The sequence below is a fragment of the Schistocerca piceifrons genome, chromosome 3 (genome assembly GCF_021461385.2).
Source record: "Schistocerca piceifrons isolate TAMUIC-IGC-003096 chromosome 3, iqSchPice1.1, whole genome shotgun sequence".
Classification (NCBI taxonomy): Eukaryota; Metazoa; Arthropoda; class Insecta; order Orthoptera; family Acrididae; genus Schistocerca; species Schistocerca piceifrons.
The window spans coordinates 855,701,223-855,723,692 of record NC_060140.1 but is presented as its reverse complement, the minus strand read 5'-3'; the positions used below and the strand labels follow the sequence as shown (position 1 = coordinate 855,723,692).

At 39.5% G+C, this 22,470-nt stretch overlaps 1 protein-coding gene across 1 annotated transcript in view; it reads right to left on the bottom strand.

Moving 5' to 3' along the window:
• Positions 1-11,972: 11,972 nt before the first annotated feature.
• LOC124789776 (parafibromin) overlaps positions 11,973-22,470 on the bottom strand; it is an 82,771-nt gene continuing 72,273 nt past the window's right edge. The window contains exons 9-10 of the mRNA XM_047257242.1: positions 16,319-16,460; positions 11,973-12,204 (exon numbers count right to left, since the gene is read on the bottom strand). Of these exons, the coding sequence (XP_047113198.1) occupies positions 12,168-12,204; positions 16,319-16,460 (179 nt within the window). The 3' untranslated portion in view covers positions 11,973-12,167. The remainder of the gene's footprint in view (positions 12,205-16,318; positions 16,461-22,470) is intronic.

Below are 22,470 nucleotides of genomic sequence, written 5' to 3'. Positions count from 1 at the left end.
TTTCCTTCAAAGTCATTGTCTGAACCAACAAAATGACAATAATCCGTATTACGTGAAGACAATTTTACTGAAATTTTGATCCACACCGTGGCTGCCTTTTATCACGGATTATTCTTCATTCTTGCTCAAAGTGGCAAGCAGATATTTTCAAACAATTGTCGGCGAATGGAGTGGGCGTAATGTAGGTTCACGTTTAAGGAAACATGCAAGCAAGCCATAAACAGAGGATTCGATTCACTGTATAGTGCGATCGTTATGCTGCAGATGTGTTTAAGAGGTCAGAAATTTTAACTTCAAGCTCAGTGTTTTAATAATTCACTAGTTTTTCAAACGGCAAGTGAGAAATGTTTATTTTATTTTGTTTCCACAAAACTAAAACTACCACATCCAAAATATAACGGTTGGTAGTTTTATTCCATCTTAGGAGTTGAATACTTTTAAGAACAGTCTGGGAGGCGAACACAACTAATTTCTTTAAGAAGGAAGTTGAAGAAACAAACCTAATTGTTTAAAAAATTGCCACAGTCTCCACCGTAAAAACTGAAGCACTTTCCGGTAGTTTGTAGGCTCTAATGATTTGGATTTGAGGGCATAGAAAAGCACATCCTGTACACCACTCTTGTGGAATTTTAAACCCATCAGTGTATATACAGATATAACCAGGCCACTGTGCTTCAATGAGACATTTAAATCTGCAATTATTAAACACTCTGGAATAAATAATATAACTAGGTTCTTATGGTTGCCAAGATCTGGAGAAGCTAATTAACTTTATTCTGAAATTTGCTGTGAACCAATGATTAATTCTGTTAATGTGATTTGTACTTAAAATTTAAGATAGAAGCAAGTAGTACCGATTCTGATACCACGCTTAGACAAATATCTTTAAAACTTTTATGTTAGCAATTATTGAAACGTGTTTATTAGATTGTGAATGTTCACCTAGAAAATGGAAAAACAAGGATGCCCAATGCATAGACTTTAGGTTTATTTCAGTTTAAATGTATGGTAAATGAAGTTTATCATACTTTGAATCGGCAAAGCTTCAGATAATACGGATGCAGTTTTTTGAGATTGTAATTTTAGCATAAGCTTTTATTTGTAATATATGACACGGAAATGTTCATCATGATTTGATTGTAAGAAAAATTAAAGGCAGTTTAATGCGAGTAATGAACTGTTATATGCAAACTAGAGATGGGTCGTTCGCGAACTAACGGGTCCAAAGGAACGGTTCACCAAGATGAACGGAACGAGCGAGGAACGAATTCTAAGGAACGGTCTTTCATAGTTCACTTCGGTCGCGGCTTTCTACTTATAGTTCCCGGGAACGGGAAACGTTCGGTCTCGTTCCCGCAACGGCACGTCGGCCGGTCTCGTTCCAGCCTCGGTCCCGTTCCCTTCAGTCTCGGTCTCGGCTTTCTACTTTTAGTTTCCGGGAACGAGAAACGGTTAGTCTCGTTTCCTTCTCGTTTCCGAACGACACGTCGGTCGGTCTCGTTCCAGCCACTGTCCCGTTCCCGTCTGTCTGTCTGTCTCAGTCTCGCTCGGCCGCACTCGTCCTCCTCCGTGTGGCCACTCGTCGCAGTACCACTGCCGACTACTCATACCATAGTTCAGTATCGAGTTGTTCGTTTCGTTCGATTAGCACGCCCAGTATAGATCTGTTTCAAACCTTTTCTGAACCCTGAATTTCTGGTACTTTTCGTATTTTATTCAGGTCCACGACCGGCAATTAAAATGTATTTTATAATTACGTAAATTACATAAAAATTACGTGATATTTTTCATATTTTCAGGTAACAAAACGGCGTATCATCTTACTTCAATATTTCGATAAACAGCAGAAGAAATACTTGTATAAAGACAAGATTTTATGTTATTACACATACGAAGGACATCGGCACGGCACACACGAGTGGCCATTTTCCGTCTGTTTTTGATCCAAGGTAAAAGAGCATGTTCATTGTTACGCAAGGCAGACCGACTTACAACCGAATGAAGCCCGCGCTGCTTAATCGAGTGTATGGTGTCACATTTTGTAAAGAGAATATAACTCCTTCAATATTATTTCAGTGGTTCCGGGTGGCACAGGAAAAATCGGACTCGAGTACCAGACTGCTCATTGTCGCTTACCAATCGCCATCTGTTGTTTCTGAGTTGTTTGCATTAGCTTATTTGTTATTTCTTCACTGCCTGATTATCACATGTTTATCTGTTCTGCTCGTAGCGGTCAACAAATCGTGCGTAATTGGCGAGCAGTCTGTACTCGGGGCGGGTTTTTCGTGCGCCGCCTTTCACTGCGATCAGCCACATAACGCTACAGTGGACTAACGACATGTTTTGCAGAATCACGAAAATTACAAGTGTGTGAGAATTCTGTTATGAATAAGAACTCTGTACCCCAGGGTGGAGGCATGTGTCCCCTCTTGATGCCTTCCATCTTCAGTCATCTGTGCTACTAATTTTCAGTTTTTCTAAAAAGCATATATCAAGCACAACGAATGGTGAACGATTAAAAATAAACGGTTCCCAAAAAAGAGCGATCACCAGTGAACTAGTTCCCAAGCATGAACGACTTTGCCCATCTCTATGCAAACTGATTTCAGTTCAACACTTACTCCTTATCGTTTTAGTTCTGTCAAACGATATAAAAGTCTAGTCTTGTCATTGCTGTCATTGAAAAATATCACACAGCTTCTACATGTCTCTGACACTTATTGAACAGCCGACCAACATGATATCGAAACTGCTGACTGTTCGTGATTTTCATTTAGGTTTGCCCTTATAGCCAGGAAAAAATGTTACCAACACCCTATAGCAAGAACCCAAATAAATTAATTTTGACACTATATGATAAGAAAGGCTCTGTTATTGATTACAGAAATCTGAAACAGTGTTAACAACAGAAATTGGTTGTAAGATAGATTTGAGAACTTAGGTAATTGTTAGGCGACTTGAGAGCATTACAGAAGTGCTTAACGAAGTCTAGTGGCAAATGCTGCAAAAGAGGAATTGTGCATCAAGGAGAAGTTTACTTTTGAAATTTTGAGAGAGAACTTTCTGGGAACAGTTGGTCAACATAACAATACATCCCACATACATCTTGTGAAATGGCTATGACAGGAAAATTCAAGAAATCATGACTGATAAAGAGGCTTACTGACAATGATTGTTCCCAAGTGCCATTCGTGAGTGTAACACCGAAGGGGAGATCAGTTAGTGTCAAGCAAAGTACCCTCTGCCACACACTTCAAAGGTGGCTTACGGAGTAGGATGTAGACATAGATGTAGAATTCTGTCATTTAAACAAGCTCCGTGGGTGAAGACATACACTGACATCAATGGGGAAAAAACCACAAGTGCAATCAATGATTTCAAGAAAAATTGTTTCCAACTGATGAATGTTAGTGTGTTTGGAAAAACCAAGCAAAATTTATGAAAGATGCGGGACATAAGACTAGAGACATCCTGGTAAGGTCGATATGGAGCAGCTACATTAATTGACACCATCAAATTTTCATAGAAGTGCTTTGTTACAGAAAATTTAGTTAACACTTGGGGGGGGGGGGGGGGGGGGAATACAACAACTTGAACTAGCTTTCGATAAAGTCTTTTGCAGTAAAAGTAGCTATTTGGGATATTTCAGAAACCCTTCTTCTTTACTTTCATTATGGATATATTTTAAATGAGTAACTTATATAAAACTACATTACACACACAGTAATAGCTTAAATTATCATATTAAATCTCCAAATATTTATGAGGATATCATGAATTAAGTCCACAGAAGGTTTGCATTGTTGGGTTTCCCAGTAAATGACAGACACAACAGTCAGCTGATAAATGAGAATTACTGAAATATGAATTGAATGATGAACCTACTGCAGAAATTGTTGGTCCAATATCTAAAATTTATGCATTCAACACAAGAGTCTTGATTCATAATGTGAAGAGCAAAGGGTGTAAAAGTCTTCTGTGCTCAGTACGCCCACTGGGGAGCCTCATCCAAGATGTGGAGGCGGCCTTGCCAGCAGTTATTGAGAGTGTGGTGTGCAGTTGCCTGCAACTTATGGCTCAAGTGGGCACCAACCATAAATGTCACATGGGTTTGATATGGAAACCACACAAAGGAAGCAGCTACTCGGGCAGCAGAGTATTTGTGGAATGCACATGATGTGTTCTTTTTAGGCTAAGGCAGTAGTTTGAGGTATTCTGTTGAACACTTGCTACTCGATTTGCAGATGGTGCAGTCAGGCTGATTTGAGAGTAAGGACGCTTCAACTGTCGAAATTTTATCAGTAAATTGTCAAAATATTCATAACATAGTTCCCGAATTTAATGGCCTCCGGGAAACTTTTCGCACTCGAATTATTCTTGGGACTGAGAGTTGGCTAAAACCTGATGTAGAAAGCTCCGAGACATTTAGGAGGTCAATGGACAGATTAGATGCTATAGGAGATGGATTGTTCATTGCAGTTGACAAAAATATTGTCCCTATTTAGTCAAAATTGAGTGACAGTGAAGTTATCCAGTTGCGTGTGACAGATCTAGGTGAAATCAAGTTATTTGTTGGATGGTTTTGATGATCACCGGATTCCATTGTGACAGTTCTAGAGTCATTCAGAGAAAGTCTATGGTCAGTAGCTTGTAAATACCCAGATGAATCAATACTACTTTGAAGGCAACTTTAATTTGCCGAGTATAGACTGGGACATCTATGGATTCATTGCATGTAGTATACAGTCTTCTGAAGTACTTTTTAACACTTTTCCGAAAACTGCCTTGAGCAACGAATTTGGCAGTCGATGTGCAATGCAAATATCTTAGATCTTGTAGTTAGAAACGGGCCGGACCTTACCAATTGCATCAGTATAGAGATGGGATTTAGTGATCGTTATATCATAGGAACTGTGGTTATAAAAAAACAATAAATCAATCAAGAAGGCAAAGTGTGTTTTTCTGCTTGAAAGAGCAGATACACAGTTTTTAGCATCTCACCTAGACAATGAACTGACATCATTTAGTTCCAGTGTGATGGACCTAGAGGAATTGTTGGAAAGTTTAAACAGACTGTAAATTGTGCTCTACAGCAGTATCTGCCTAGTACTTGGACTGAGAAGACCCACTGTGGTTTAAAAAATAAATTTGGAAACTGTTGAAGAATCAAAGGCTGTTGCACTCTCAGTTCAAAAGAGAATGTGTAATTAACGATACGCAAAAGTTAGTAGAGATTCGTGTGTGTGTCTGTGTGTGTGGAAAGATCTATGCACGAAGAATACAATTAGCATCACCGCACCTAAGCAAAATATCTGACCGAGAAAAATCCAGTCCTGAGTAAAATATGGTTTCACAAAGAGTAGTCTATGGCATTGGTCTCTCACATTTATCGTGAATCTCTTGTCCAAGGCAGGCCAAGTCCCAATTGCCTGGAAGAAAGTGCATGTGACTCCTATATATAAGAAGGATAAAACAACAGAACCACAAAATTGCAGACCAATATCCTTAATGTTGGTTTGCTGTAGAATTCTTGAGCGTATTCTCAGTTCGAATATATTAAACTATCTTGTGACTGAGAAGGTTATGTCCACAACCCAACATGGTTTTAGAAAGCATTGCTCGTGTGAAACTCAGCTTGCCCTTTTCTCCTGATATACTCCAAACTATGGATGAGGGGCAACAGGTAGATTCCATATTTGTAGATTTCCAAAAAACATTGACACAGTGCCCCGTTGCGTACTGTTAACAAAGGTACAAACCTATGGAATAGGTTCACATATATGTGACTTGAAGACTTCTTAACTAATAGAGAATGCTGTCCTCGATGGCAAGGTCCATCAGAGTTAGGGATATCAACAGCAATGCCCCAGGGAAGAGTGATAGGGATGCTATTATTATCTATACACACAAAGGACCTGGCGAGAGGGTGGGCAGCAATTTGTGGTGGGTTTCTGATGATGCTGTGGTGTACGTCGAGGTATTGGAAGTTAAGTGACTGTAGGGGATACAAGATGACTTACAAAAATTTCTAGTTTGTGTGATGAGTGATAGGGCAAAACAAACCTATAATGTTTGGATGCAGCATTAGTAGTGTTCTGCTGAACACACACACAGCTTTCAAATATCTGGGAATTATGTTGGAAAGCAATATGAAATGTGAGAATTGTGGTAGGGAAGGTAAATGGTTGAATTTGGTGTATTGGGAGAAGTTTCGGAAAGTGTGGTTCATCTGTAAAGGATGCAAAGGGAACTTCACAGCAAACATAAACATACCAAAGCCTTGCAGACAAACAAAAATTACGCGAAGCGAAATGTAGAGTGAGGAGGGCTATGCGAGAGGCGTTCAATGAATTCGAAAGTAAAGTTCTATGTTCTGACTTGGCAGAAAATCCTAAGAAATTTTGGTCTTATGTCAAAGCAGTAGGTGGATCAAAACAAAATGTCCAGACGCTCTGTGACCAAAATGGTACTGAAACAGAGGATGACAGACTAAAGGCCGAAATACTAAATGTCTTTTTCCAAAGCTGTTTCACAGAGGAAGACTGCACTGTAGCTCCTTCTCTAGATTGTCGCACAGATGACAAAATGGTAGATATTGAAATAGACGACAGAGGGATAGAGAAACAATTAAAATCGCTCAAAAGAGGAAAGGCCGCTGGACCTGATGGGATACCAGTTCGATTTTACACAGAGTACGCGAAGGAACTTGCCCCCCTTCTTGCAGCGGTGTACTGTAGGTCTCTAGAAGAGCGTAGCATTCCAAAGGATTGGAAAAGGGCACAGGTCATCCCCATTTTCAAGAGGGGACGTCGAACAGATTTGCAGAACTATAGACCTATATCTCTAACGTCGATCAGTTGTAGAGTTTTGGAACACGTATTATGTTCGAGTATAATGACTTTTCTGGAGACTAGAAATCTACTCTGTAGGAATCAGCATGGGTTTCGAAAAAGACAGTCGTGTGAAACCCAGCTCGCGCTATTCGTCCACGAGACTCTCAGAGGGCCATAGACACGGGTTCACAGATAGATGCTGTGCTTCTTGACTTCCGCAAGGCGTTCGATACAGTTCCCCACAGTCGTTTAATGAACAAAGTAAGAGCATATGGACTATCAGACCAATTGTGTGATTGGATTGAAGAGTTCCTAGATAACAGAACGCAGCATGTCATTCTCAATGGAGAGAAGTCTTCCGAAGTAAGAGCGATTTCAGGTGTGCCGCAGGGGAGTGTCATAGGACCGTTGCTCTTCACAATATACATAAATGACCTTGTGGATGACATCGGAAGTTCACTGAGGCTTTATGCAGATGATGCTGTGGTGTATCGAGAGGTTGTAACAATGGAAAATTGTACTGAAATGCAGGAGGATCTGCAGTGAATTGACGCATGGTGCAGGGAATGGCAATTGAATCTCAATGTAGACAAGTGTAATGTGCTGCGAATACATAAAAGGGAACCTCCCCATCGCACCCCCCTCAGATTTAGTTGTAAGTTGGCACAGTGGATAGGCCTTGAAAAACTGAACAGAGATCAATCGAGAAAACAGGAAGAAGTTGTGTGTAACTATGAAAAAATAAGCAAAATATACAAACTCAGTAGTCCATGCGCAAGATATGCAACATCAAGGAGAGTGTGAGTTCAGGATCACCGTGGTCCCGTGGTTAGCGTGAGCAGCTGCGGAATGATAGGTCCTTGGTTCAAGTCTTCCCCCGAGTGAAAATTTATTTTCGCAAAGTTATTATCTGGCCGTTCGTTCATTGACGTCTCTGTTCACTGTAATAAGTTTAGTGTCCGTGTTTTGCGAACGCACCGCAAAACCGTGCGATTAGTAGATGAAAGGACGTGCCTCTCCGATGGGAACCGAAAACATTTGATCGCAAGGTCATAGGCCAACCGATTCCTCCACAGGAAAACACATCTGATAATTCTATACGACACTGGTGAAGGCATGTGCGTCACACGAGAGGAATATGTTGTCGACACACCTAACTTGTACACTTGGCGATTGGGTAAAAAGATTCTTCTACCTTGCCCGATTTAGGTTTTCTTGTGGATGTGATAATCATTCCCAAAAAAGTGATGAAAACGTAAGAGTTTGTCACATAAACTGCAACAAATGAATGCAACAGTTTCACAGTCTTTTCTGTGCTCTGTCAAAACGTATGTTTTTAACGATTTCAAATTTTTCCATGTGTAGACCGTCAAATCCTGCATATGTCCAAGCAAACCTGAACATGTCCTCGAATTTTGGAGAGCGAAGTTGATTATATAAAAAATTAAACTTTTCACTCAAGGGAAGACTTGAACCAAGGACCTCCCTTTCCGCAGTTGCTCACGCTAACCATGGGACCACGGCTCTCCTGAGCTCAAATTCTCCTTTATGATGCATATCTTGCACATGGACTACTCAGTTTGTATATTTTGCTTATTTTTTCATAGTTCCACACAACTTCTTCCTGTTTTCTCGATTGATCTGTGTTCAGTTTTTCAAGGCCTATCCACTGTGCCAACTTATAACTAAATCTGAGGGGGGTGCGATGGGGAGGTTCCCTTGATAGAAAGATAGATCCCTTATCATTTAGCTACATAATAGCAGGTCAGCAACTGGAAGCAGTTAATTCCATTAATTATCTGGGAGTACACATTAGGAGTGATTTAAAATGGAATGATCATATAAAGTTGATCGTCGGTGAAGCAGATGCCAGACAGATTCATTGGAAGAATCCTAAGGAAATGCAATCCGAAAACAAAGGAAGTAGGTTACAGTACGCTTGTTCGCCCACTGCTTGAATGCTGCTCAGCAGTGTGGGATCCGTGCCAGATAGGGTTGATAGAAGAGATAGAGAAGATCCAACGGAGAGCAGCACCCTTCGTTACAGGATCATTTAGTAATCGCGAAAGCGTTACGGAGATGATAGATAAACTCCAGTGGAAGACTCTGCAGGAGAGACGCTCAGTAGCTCGGTACGGGCTTTTGTTAAAGTTTCGAGAATGTACCTTCACCGAAGAGTCAAGCAGTATATTGCTCCCTCCTACGTATACCCGCGAAGAGGCCATGAGGATAAAATCAGAGAGATTAGAGCCCACACAGAAGCATACCGACAATCCTTCTTTCCACGAACAATACGAGACTGGAATAGAAGGGAGAACCGATAGAGGTACTCAGGGTACCCTCCGCCACACACCGTCAGGTGGCTTGCGGAGTATGGATGTAGATGTAGATACCATGTATCGGATCCTAGTATGATCCATTCTTGAGTACTGCTTGAGAGTTTGGGATCCATAACATGCTGAATTGAAGGAAGGCATCAGAGCAATTCAGAGGCAGGCTGCTAGATTTGTTCCCCGTAGGTCTGAACAACATGCAGGTATTATGCAGATGTTTCAGTAACTGAAACGGGGATCCATGGAGGGAAGACGACATCCTTTTCGAGGAGCACTATTGAAAAAATTTAGAGAACCTCTATTTGAAGCTGACAGAAGAATGAGTCTACTACTGCAACCATATGTTTTGCGTAATGACCACAAAAGATATGAGAAAGTAGGGCTCATAAGGAGGCATATAAATAGTCATTTTTGCCTTGCTCTATTTGTGAGTGGAACAGGAAAGGAAATGACAAGTAGTGGTACAGAGTACCTTCTGCTAAAAACCATATGGCAGCTTTGAGAGTGCTTATGTAGATGTAGATTATGGAAGTTGAGATGCTTCCTCTCTTAGCAGCTAGCTGTTAAGCAAATTTGCATCCCTGTCTCCAAATATTCAGTTAAATTATAGAAGGAGAGATTGATAAGGTAGTCATCGTTTTTGAATGTCTGGCGATTTCTAATATACTGCCTCGTGTCTACAAGGAAAGTGTTAAAGACTTTTAAAGCAGAAAATAAAATTCCATTCTGAACACTAAGCAGAGATCAACAGTCTACATGCATTCTTACTTCCTACATTGTGGTTGTGAACTGCACAGTTCATCCTAAATATACTCTCATTATTAACTATAGATAGCTTTATGAATTGCATGCATTGGTATGCAAGGTTAAAAAGCCCAAGTCCCTTGAAGACACTTCTGCAAGAGGGTACTAACTTAACATAAATTTCTTACTATATACTTCTGTAGAAAGAATACTTTTTTGCATTAGCAGGACTGCCCTAGACGACCATGCTACAGGACAGTATGCTAGGAATCCAGTCTGCAGGTCAATACAAAAAGAGATTTCGCTAATGCCACCTCAGTTTGTGATTCTTGTGTGCATTTCTTATGCACTTGACATGTTCCAAATCATCATAGTTTTCGTGAGATTGATCGATGGTACACATAACTAACTAACCGAAGGAATTTCACATAAAGAGTGTCGTTTAGGGTGCGCCTGAGGATCTCCACTACTTTCTGTGATACGAAATATGATGATGTGACTAGATACAGCCGCATTTCAGTTCAAAGAAGCACACACTGTTATCTCAGAGTGGATGTATGGAAAGTGATCAGTGACAATGTCTTCATTGACAGGCATGGAGACACATGTGACAGCTAGCTGTTAATGTCATTAAATGTATTGGCAATGAGAAAGAAAGAAAGGAAGGGGAAAAAAAAATGAGGATCGCAACTGAATATTCCGTTGACGATGAGGACATTAGAGATTAGAGATGGAGCAAAAGCTCACACTGGGGAAAGATGGAGAAGGAAGCTGGATGCGCCCTTTCACAGGAGCAATCCTGACAGTCATCTTCAGTGGTTTAGGGAAATTGTGCGAAACCCAAACCTGGATATTTAGCTGGTTAACTGAAACACTGTCCTCTCGAAACTGAACCCAGCGCCTTACCTCCCTCGGTCTTGACAAGGAGGAGCAAGTAAACTGGCAGTGTGCATATTATGGTAGGAGGGACATAATGCTTAGGGGAGTGGGGTTTGAGTATCCAGCGCAAGGAAGAAGATGGAAAATACACACAATAAATATCTGGTTGATTATATGTATGAATGTGTTATTACCCAGCCATTTCTGGAGAATTATCGACAATACAAGTAATTACCAATTTTGTGAAAACTTCACAGCTTTAGTGGCACAGAACTAGACTTCAAGACTATCAAGAAAACTCTGCAAAAATTGTTATGTCTATGGGATGTGGTTTTAAAAAAAAGGCCATTATACTTTGTGAATGACACAACATAGTTTCAAGTGGCAAACTGTGCTGAATTTCTATGGCAATATGGAGCCTCAAAATTAAGGTGGCCAGGGAGCACTGTCAAACAAAGTACCAGCCAACAATTAATTGTTGCACTATGCAAGGCACTGTCATATAGATGTGTGACAGTGCTACACTTGTAAGAATACTGTAATGCTCTTGTCACAGCAGATACACTGTCCGTGGGTGGTAAGGCTGTATGGGAGGGATTTTTTGATATGAAAGGATGGCAGCTGTTGAAATGCAGGTACTGTTGGTGGTTGATGGGTTTAATGTGGACCCAGGTGCAGATGGAGCCATCAGAGAGGAGGTCATCAACATCTAGGAAGGTGGCATGCTGGGTTGAACAGGACCAGGTGAAGTGGATGGGAAGAAGGTGTTGAGGTTGTGAAGGAGTGGAGATAGAGTGTCTTGGCCTTGAGTCCAGATCATCAATGAACGTGAACCAGACTAAGGGGTTTGGCATTTTGGGAGGCTAGGATGGTCTCTTTTATATGACTTGCGAACAGGTTCAGATAAGAAGGTGCTGTGTGGGTGCCCATGGCTGTGCCACAGATTTATTTGTATGCCTTCCCTTCAAAAGAGTAATAATTGTGGGTTAGGATAAAATTAGTAAAACTTGGTATGATGTGCCAACATTCAAGGTATGTGATGAATAGTAAGAACATGCTGCAACACATACAACAACTCTGAATATAACAAGGAATTGGTAATTATCAATAATATAATTTATTGTGTATAAATATATTCTGATGTAACAAACATTAAAACTGAAATTTAAATAAAAATAGGACATAATGGGAAAATATCAGTTTAATATTTCAGCTAAAACGTTTTACATTTATTACCGTAACTATAGATACATTCATTACAGCTACACATGATGTGTAATTCTTCGCTCCCAGCTCATCCTATATTACAGTCTATTGGCTATGAATGGCATCAGTCACCAACATATGAAGAAATCAAGGTGTGTCTCACTGTAGTCCATTAGAATCTTAAATGTGGTTTGTACTTGATCATGTACCTGCAATATATAATAAGGACATTAGAGATTCAGATAACTGCAACAAGATATAAACATTTTGCATACTTACAAACTAGACAGAATACATGTACAAGGTCTATTTGGAAACTAAACTCTGTTGGGCTATAAGTAAATACTGGAGTAGTTAAGAATCTACACCATTCATATAAAGGGATTAACCATTATGTTTTTACAAGCTGACAAATTACTTATGCATACAATTCTGTTGCCCCAGTGTTTTGGAACACAATGAGGACAAAACCTGTAAATTTCAAACAATTGGTAACAATCTGCAGAATGTTGTCAGAGAGTTGAGATGCCATGAAATGCTAGTTCTCACAAATTTTTTCATTAATTTTCTGCAGCAGTTTGTGCTGACTACTGAGAGACAGGAGAGTCTGTCAATCATGAACATTTGTCCTTCTGCTCTTAAACAAATGATGTCATTGATACACAACACTTTCATTTATTACAATAACTCCACTTGCAGCACAAAACAGTTTTTACGATTTTTGCACCCAAAAACCATTATTTCAGAACCAATTTCACATTTACGGTGTTTTTAAATTCCAACACTCATACTGAATAGACTAAAGCCAGTGCATGAGAAGCAAAGTGGCTTTCTTGCTATTGCAGCTCTAAACACACTGACCTATCCCATGAGTAAATGTGGCTCCTGTCCCCCTCACACGCTACACAAAAATGGCATTCTTTCCAGACCATCCTTGAACTGCCTACTTAAAAAAAAAAAAAAGAAGAAGAAGAAGAAAGAACTAAAATGAATGGAAACAAATGGAAATGTGGCACAAGGCACAGACAAGAATGATGACAAGACAGGAAGGTACAATTTTAAAATCTTAAGTAATTTACACAAGTAGGTAAGATTTGTTACAGCAATTGTTGATGTCTGTTTATGATGGTTTAACACAGGTAATGCTCTAATTTTTCTCATTGGGCTCTCCTTTAAAGCTTTCATCTCTCCTCCCTGAATTTAAATTTCTCTTTGGTTTCCTTTACCTGTTGTTCAGTATACAGACTGAGTTACAATCCTGTCTCAAATCTCTTCTCAATGCCTCCCTCTCATGTCATTAAACTCTTACAACTACTATCTGCTTTCTGTATACGTTGTAGATAATCCATTTGCTCCCTGTATTTTATCCCTCATGCAAATATCAAGCCCTTCAATCTCTGAAAGTGGTCACTGCAAAACAATCCATCAGGCATCTTGGCCTCTTCTGCATGGCAGTCAGGTCAGGGCACGTGCCCATTGCTGCACCTCTAGGTGCAGAGTAATTTCACTCTTGACTAGTGACTTCCAGTGTTGGCAGCAGAACTGCTCTTTGGGCACAAATGTGCTAGCAAAACCACAGAAAACTAACCTTGATTGCTGAAAGGGTATCTGAACACAAGCCAAGTGCCTTGAGCAGTTCCCCATCTTGTTTGGCTCATTCTGCAAAAGATACATTGCTGTTCTCTAACAAGGATCCCAAACCACTGACAACTGTTTGCCACCATTATATAGCATGAGCCCATCAAAGAACACATGAAATCTCAGACGAGGCCTGTGATCAGTCTGTTTCAGCAGTTGGGGTTGGGAGTTTCACAGGGTACAACAGGCAGATGTTAGGCCTTCCTTCTAGGTCTTGTACTCACTAAACCAGTCAGTCAGTGCTCGAGTTACAAAGATACTAGACTTTCAACTACATGTATTCTTTATGGGATTGTCTCATGCAAGCTGGAATTATCAAAGTCTCACTTTCATCAAATCAATTTAAGTTTCTGTATATATTTACATTAATTTTCTTATATGATTTTCTATTCTAATTTAAACTACCATATACTGCTTTTTTGTTACATGAATGCACCTAATGATGATAGAAAGATTGTCCAATCTGGGCTTTACATGCACATAAAAGTGCTAATATGGGCACAAAAGACTTGATTAGAAACGGCATATATTTACACACATATGAACTGGGCTTCCAACTGAAAGCCAATATGGTGTCTTGTGACTGTACTCAAGAGAGGGGGTCATGTGAAGGCGGTGGCGTTCTTCCATCTCACTAGCCTCTGTTCAAACACAAGTTCAGAATGTCAGACCTGCTCTATATTGCTCTGAACGTTTAGAAAGACTCATGAACATACTTTGTCCATGCTATGATGTCAGAAAGTTGGCACACTCCACATTTGAATGCACGGCTGTGTGTTCATAGCTTTAGTGACATCAGGCAGAAATCTGATCAAATTGTGAAGTAGAAGAGGTAAAGAGAAATCTCTAACTGACACAAAGGGGAAGCTAGTTGTTATACCTACAACTAGTGTGTATAGTGCTTATTAGTCAATTTTAATGAATGAACTACGTGCAAACCTTTGAATTCATAGAATTACGAAATACGGGCAGAGCATTGGAAAAGTGGACAAGAAATAAGGTAATCTACATTAGTTTTATATACAAAATAGCACACAAAGCTATAAATCTTTAAAAAGTCAAAACAACATTAAAACATAAAATGCAAAAAGTCTGTGGATGTCTCAGCGTATGCCGACGGGTTTATTGGAGAGACATCTAGTCACTTAGCTCAGGTGTGATCTAACTCCTTCTTATCACTTTCAGTTGCTGCTGCCTCAAGATTGCAATGCAGATGGGTCACTAGTTCTGAAACTCTTCTCGTACCTAGTAATTCTACAGATGGCGATTCATTTCATTAACTTTAGTTAGCTTTTTACCGTCTAGTCTTCTGTCACTATACATAACTTTTTAATCTGATAAATTCCATCATGTAACTGTGCTGGCTCTTTGCCCTCTACTGGATTGACGGCTGCCTCTCTTCGAGGTTGCACTGACATAGCATGTACATACAAGGCTTGGGATGTGTTACCTGGTGTAACAGTCTTTATTCTACATCAACTCTTAGTTATCTATATTCTGTGCATTGTGTACATTTATGACAGTTTTCTTTTCTGTCTTTTTTCGATCTTTAGATAACTGTTTAGCAGTCAAAATTGGACATCAGAATGGTATCTTACGATTGAGATAAACAAAATGTATACTGAATATTTAGACTGTGTGCTTGATTACCTGACAAAAATATGCTTTATAAATGTTTAAATTGAAACAAGGCATTCAACACAATTAAATGACCAATATATCTGCACAATAGACTACTCATTCATAAATTTTATGAAAACTTATGACTCACATTCAACAGTCCTTATCTCTAAATGAATGATGGACCTGTGATTTCGAATTAAACTTAAAAATTTTGGTAAAATTTGTGTGGATGATAACATCAGCAGTTTTTGTATTTTTAATGGAATAAAAGCTCACTCTTTCAAAAATAAAACTAGACTAAGACAGGGAGAGGCTCTGTCCCCTCTTGTCTTTAATGTAACCTTGGAGAGAGTTATGAGGAAACTCAAAACTAGCACCTGCTGGGACCTTCAAAAGAAAATTAAGATTTCATCATAAGCTGATGATACAGTGCCAATTGGAAAAAAAGTGAAAGAGAGATTAGACAGTTATTTGTGGAGCTCACAGAAGCAACATCCAAACTTGTCCTAAAAGTAAATGATCAGAAAATTAAATACATGATAGTTCAGAGACAAAGAGATGAACAAGACAATCAGTCACATCTAATAATCACCAAACATCAATTTGAAGGCCCTGAACAGTTCAAATTTCTGGTGTTAGGTCTAATGGGCATAAACATCTGGCAGGAAGCAGTACGATGTAGAAGTATTTGTAGGCAACATGTGAGACTGGTTCATGAGCTTCGAGTCCCTTAGAAGCCAAGAACAAAGGGGTCGGGGCAAGAGGGAGGGGGGGGGGGGGGCAGGAGGAGGAGGAGGACCATATATCAGCACACTGTAATAAGACTTTTCTGACACCTTCCTTCTTAAGACTAGTTTATGCCTTTTGCATAAATTACCACTTACTACTGCTTCGATACATGTCATTACAAATGTGGTTCTCAAATGCTTATAGCTAATATTACACATAGGTTTTACAACTGCAGATACTTTCAGTTCTTTTGCACATGAAACACTCATGTAGCAATTATTATTAAGCTATGCACACTACAGACACTTCAACACGCTGGATGGACAAACTTACTTATCGAGCTTCTCCCAGAAGACCATCAGTGCTGCTCGGTCCAGATGCCTCTTCGTACGTGACAGCTCTATCACATGCACCGCCCACTTGCCGACATTTGTATCCAGCTTCATTTCATCATACTTGATGTGGAAAGCACAGACTGGTGATAAAAAGTATGTGTTAAAATCACTGATGCTATTTTAAGTGCCCAGTGTCAGGCATCTATACCATCCCACAAACCATTTCTGCTTTGTTCATAGTACATAGCATAATATTAACTGTACACCCATTAATAACAGAAATGCTGGTGGAGTTTAGTTGTACACATGTTCGATGGATCATAGCTGTGATCTTCCACTACAATGTGAAATGAGTTGGTTACTTTACGGTTACAACACATTATTCCAGGAAAAAAAATACCATTCACATGACTGTCTTTTCCATTACCCATTAAGTTATCTCCAGTTTATTTACATATGATGAAACAATGGAACCTCCAGCTTGGAATATCAATATTATTATGAAAAGGGTAGATTGCTACTCATTGTCAAGATGACTCCATTGAGTTCCAGACAGGCACAATGAAAGGACTGTTACACAGTATAGCTTTCATCCAAGGCTTTCTGCAGCAAAGACAGGACACATTCACACAATCTAGCACACCTCAAGCACACAACTGCTACCACCAGTAGCTAGGACAATGTTTAATCCCCCCGCACACAAACAAAATATTATTGCAGCACATTAAGATATTCTCTGCAGTACAAGGAGGTGTGAGTTTAGTTTGTGTTCAAAGTTAATTTTATTATTACTTGCGAATAAGACCATTTGGACTACACAACGTACTTAAGAGGTTGACACCTGCCTTCCTTTGTTTCCCTATTTATTTCATTCTCTTCCTGTGGCCTTTCTTCCACTCATCAAAGTACATTGCTTCAGTCTTTTTTAGTTTTCGCCTTAATTGACCTTCCGTTTGTGAATTTTTAACTGGAAGATTTCATGGTTTTTGACAACTTCTGTTGTAATTCCTATCAATTTCAGATAAGTTCTGATCTTGTCAATCCATTTCATCATATACATTTCAACTTTAGGCCTGTTGTCAATGAATTTGACTACTACTTCTATAAGTCTGTCTGGGTTCAATCTTTTCATTGTCTTTAGAATATCAATCAGAATTTTCTAATGTCACTGTGACTATTTGTGTATAAATGTAGAAGCAAAGTTCTGGCATAATTTAAAAAATTAAGGAGTAATGGAGACTAGGCTAAGCAATGGACAGTGTAAGTCGTTTCTCTGCCTAGTGTTATACTAACAAATGTATGTTTATTTTTTAAATTATGCAGCTGACTTGACAACAAAAAACTTACAAGGGAATACATGTACTGTGAGGCTGTGTCACCGTCACCATGGCAAAATGTTTGTAAGGTGATGTCAACAAGAGATTCTAGAATGGGCAGCATGACATTCTTCCATTCGCACACTATCTTCTTCCTAAATGAAATTTCGTTCCAGAAAATCACATGATGAGATGGTAGCAAATTGAAACAGGAAACATAGCTCAACTTCCTTACATTTTCATCCTCAAAATCTGCTATTACACACAATGCAAAAGTTGCAAAGCTTACACACATTTAAGAATAGCTATAATTTATGACTTTTGAGTTTAAAAATTTTGAATGTTCCATTTCATTTATTGGTCCCCCCCCGCCCCCCCTCAAGCATCACTTCTAACAGTATGGTCAGACCCTGAGCAGAACAAAACCGCACACACTGTGTTAATATTTATATTCAGTGACAATGTCCATTGTCAGCAAAGAGAGCTGTTTCAGTTTAATGGTTATATGATGACAGGTCATTTACAAACGACAAGAAAAAGTGCACTCAATACAGATACATGTGTTAGGCATGTAGTGATTATTTCTCACTATTGAAGAAGGTGTTTCACTGTGTAGCCTCCTGGGTTTCTTAATGTGACACTGTACACTCTTTTCGTTGGATAGAATGAAAACCAATTCCCAGTAAAATGTCTGATACCACAATAATTGAGCTTCTCTAGTAGAATGCTATAACCTGCACAATCAAATGATTTTGACAAGCAAAGGAAACTACCAATTAACAAGCATTTGAAAAAGTTAAGAGATTTCTGCTTGTTAAATGTCAGGTTAGCTTTGTAATAGACATGGAGAAGCTGAATTTAGTCTTCAGATTTGAGAAAGCAAGTCCACTAGATGACACTGCTAGAACATTTTCAATACCAAATAGGCTAAGACTTATTGAAGCTAGGTGTGAAATGGAAAGATGTTTTGTTGCTGAAACAGTGCCCCTCATAATATGGAGAAAATGGAATTCAAACACCTCTTTTGGACCATCCATAATGACTGTGTACAGAAGACACTGAATACATTTCAATAATCAACTTCTGTTTATTATTTAATTTTCCTCACAGCCATGCGACTGGATATTAATAAGAAGCAGTCCCATTAGCTTATATACTGCACCATTAGAGTGAAAATAGACACTGTGAACAATTACTTGCTTATGAACTGAAAGTGTTGTTAACATATGTGGACGTGCTCAATGACAGGAATGAGTAATTCTGTAATGAAGACCAATACCAAAACCTGAATGGTTGTTGGGTTACACTGACAGCAGATCATACCACTGTGTTTTAGCATCTCAACTTCACTCATGTTGTTGAACACACACTGCTGTTCAAATTTTTGCACCACAGGACTATTAACCTCAGGGACATATACAGGTCTGTGCCAAAACCAAAATTATAAATGGAATTTCAGTACAGAACTGTTATGAAATAAATTCAATCCAATAACATGTACCCTGCATAGAAACTCAGCCACATCAATCTACTATGACAAAACTCCCAAGTTTTTTTTTCTCCTCCATGTACGACAACTACTTTCTATAATGAAAAATGACCAATTTATAATCCTTACTGAAAATTTACTAAAGATTGGGAATGGAAACCATATTTTCTATTTTTCACTATAGGCTACTTGAGCACGCCTACATGTATGACTCAACTACTTCTTCTTAAGCATTAGTTAATTCTGATTAGTCAATGAAAGTTTGAGCCAGGTTTGGAGGCATGCGCCTATAGTCCAATAGTTAAGGCTACTGCTGGCAAAAAAGTACAAAATCTGATTCTTCCGGTTCCCGATAACTAAATTTTAATTGTTGTCAATTAGATCTTTCCAGGTATGTAATTACGATGTCATGTTGTTTTATAGACTGATGTTTGAGAGACTGCTGTAAGTGGCTTTCACCAGGATGGTGTATTGAACACTGGACCAGTGTTGCACTGAGATCTTTACATACCGTGTTCCCATCCTGCTCCTAGAGTCAGTTTGTCAAGAATTTCATTGAACTCTATTTTGATTTGATGGCAGGAGTGATGGAGTGGGGACTGTCACCCTTTACTGACAGTTTTTATTTTACCAGGTGGTTATAGTTAAACTGTCCATATTTATCGTGTTATAACATGAAAACTAATTACTGTATGAGTACCAAACTTGGTAGCATTGATGTCCAAAGTATATGGTGCATGATTTCTATGCGTCACAGTGCCACTGTCCAATTGCTACTGTGGCCACCATATGCCGTTATCAGTCATCGTGATTCATAGTCTCACACGTATGGCCAGTCACATGTGCACTTGCTGACGTGTCAACATGAGCTTGGACAAAAGGAGCGGTGCATTATTGGTGAAGCGCTGTTATCAAAACAACTGTAATGCTGCATCTGCAATTCAAAAATATCACCGGCTGAAAGGATTACAGAAGTGTCCTCTTTCTCCACCTGCTGTGGCATGGCTACATCATCATTGGCCCATTCTGTTTTGAACAGGTTGGCACTCAAGGACCAAAAATGTGCAGGGAGACTGGCCAGCGTTACTGTGATATGCTTCAAGCATGTCATACCCGCTCTATAGGAGGGAGACACATTGAACTCAACAGATTTCATGCTAAATGGGGTCCCAATGCACACCGTTCATTAAGTTCACCTGCTTCTCCAAAACACATTTGGAAACAAACGAATTATCAGCTGAACGTTTCCAAATGCTTGGCTGGTATGATCACCTGATCTTACTCCCTGTAATTTCTGGCTGTGGTGCTAGCTGAAGGACAGGGTTTACCAGGGGAACATTCACACATACTGATCTGAAGCGTAGCATATCGAGATGTAGCCAGCATACCTACAGACATGCTTTGTTCTGGTGTGCAGAACGCAATCCTGTCCTTTCAGACTCTTCTGGACACTGATGGGCACCATATTAAGGCCCTTTTGTAGCAGTAATGGTACCGGTATGTAATGGTATGATGTACCGTAGCAGCAAATTAAAAGTGCTTCAGTAGAATTGATTCTGCATTATTTCTCTTCCCCATGTCCTTGACATTAATGCTACCGAGTTTGGTACTCATATGGTAATTAGTTTCCATGAAACTTCCTGGCAGATTAAAACTGTATCAGGACCGAGAATTGAACTCGGGACCTTTGCCTTCTGCGGGCAAGTGCTCTATCGCTGAGCTACCCCAAGCACGACTTGCGGCCCCTCCTCACATATTCAATTCTGCCAGTACCTTGTCTCCTACCTTCCAAACTTCACAGAAGCTCTTCTGCAAACCTTGCAGAACTAGCACTCCTGGAAGAAGGGATATTGCGGAGACATGGCTTAGACACAGCCTGATGAATGTTTCCAGAATGAGTTTTTCACTGTGAAGCAGAGTGTGTGCTGAAATGAGTCTTCCTGGCAGATTAAAACTGTGTGTCGGACAGAGACTCGAACTTGGGACCTTTCATATCAGTGCACACTCCGCTGCAGTGCGAAAATCTCATTCTGAATTAGTTTCTATGTTATAATATGTTAAATAGGGAAGTTTAATTATAACCACCCGTTACATATTGCCAGTGGCTGTAAAATGGAACAGTGACATAGAATTTTGCTGTTGCAGTTCCCAGTGACAGCCTCAAATTCAATTAAGCTATACTGTAACCGCTCTATACATTGTGCTGACTGGTGGCAATTTGTGCCATTGTAAGGTTTTGGTTACAATGGTGATGTCACCTGTAGGCAGCGTTGGGGAGATGTGAACCCGGTGGTGAGCCGAGAACGAGATAGTCTGGCAAGCACTTCTAATCTGGGCTGTAAGTTGTCGAGCTGGTAACCGGCAAGGTATGTTGCACTCGGCCTGTAAAAAGGTCTGGTCACTAGTTCATTGGACTAAGCTGAATTGCAGTTGGCATTTCCAGTTACTATTGACAGGTGTTGAAATGAGAAACCAAAAGCAGTGGATTCAATGGCAGCTAAACATCCTGGTGGAGAGTTATATTTGTATGTAGCCTACAGCAGTACCAGGAACTGTGAAATTAATGGTATTGTCTTCTAAATTTAAAGTGTTGGCCAGCCTAAGCTATACTTCAGTGCTGTTCGCCTGCTTAGTAACTGCAGTAATGGTGTTCGAGACGTATGACTAATCCGATCATTATTTTAAATGATTCCGATTCTGTGCCCACAGGTGACACCATTGTTTAATCCTCGTGCAGTTTGTGTAATTAGTATCCAGTGGCAGTTGTATCTTGCATAGTTGTTATAAGGATAAGTGAAATTAATTGCAATTATCCAAGACTAGTCTATCATTTATTTATGTAAGTGAGCTAAGGCTCAGTGAGTCTATGGCCAATTACTATTAAAGTGCTTGCACAATACGGTTGGCTGGTGAGCACTAACACAGATTTCTTTTCAGATTCTTGAGCTGTGGTATAGTGTACACTGTTGTGTAGCTGTGCCAGTTGTAAAGTGAACCTTGTGGCCTACGATGAGTTCCAGTCAGTAATATCACATGGCACTTTAACAGTTGGCCAGATGTATGCTATGTTGGCGGAATAAACAATCTGGTTGCTGGAATTTATTTCTAAATCAACTACATATTGTAACTGTCAAATTTAACTGGTGAATCTTGGTATTCTAGCATTGTCAATTCAGCTAGTAGTTGAAGTTAAGAGTCATTTACTAGATAGTGGTGCACTGTGTTTGCTTTAACTGTAAATCATTGGACTGTAATTTCTTTTAATTTAAATTCAAGCTACTATTTCATATTGCAGTTCATTCTTAATCACTCGTGTATTTGGATTGCAGTAAAGCATTTAGCTGA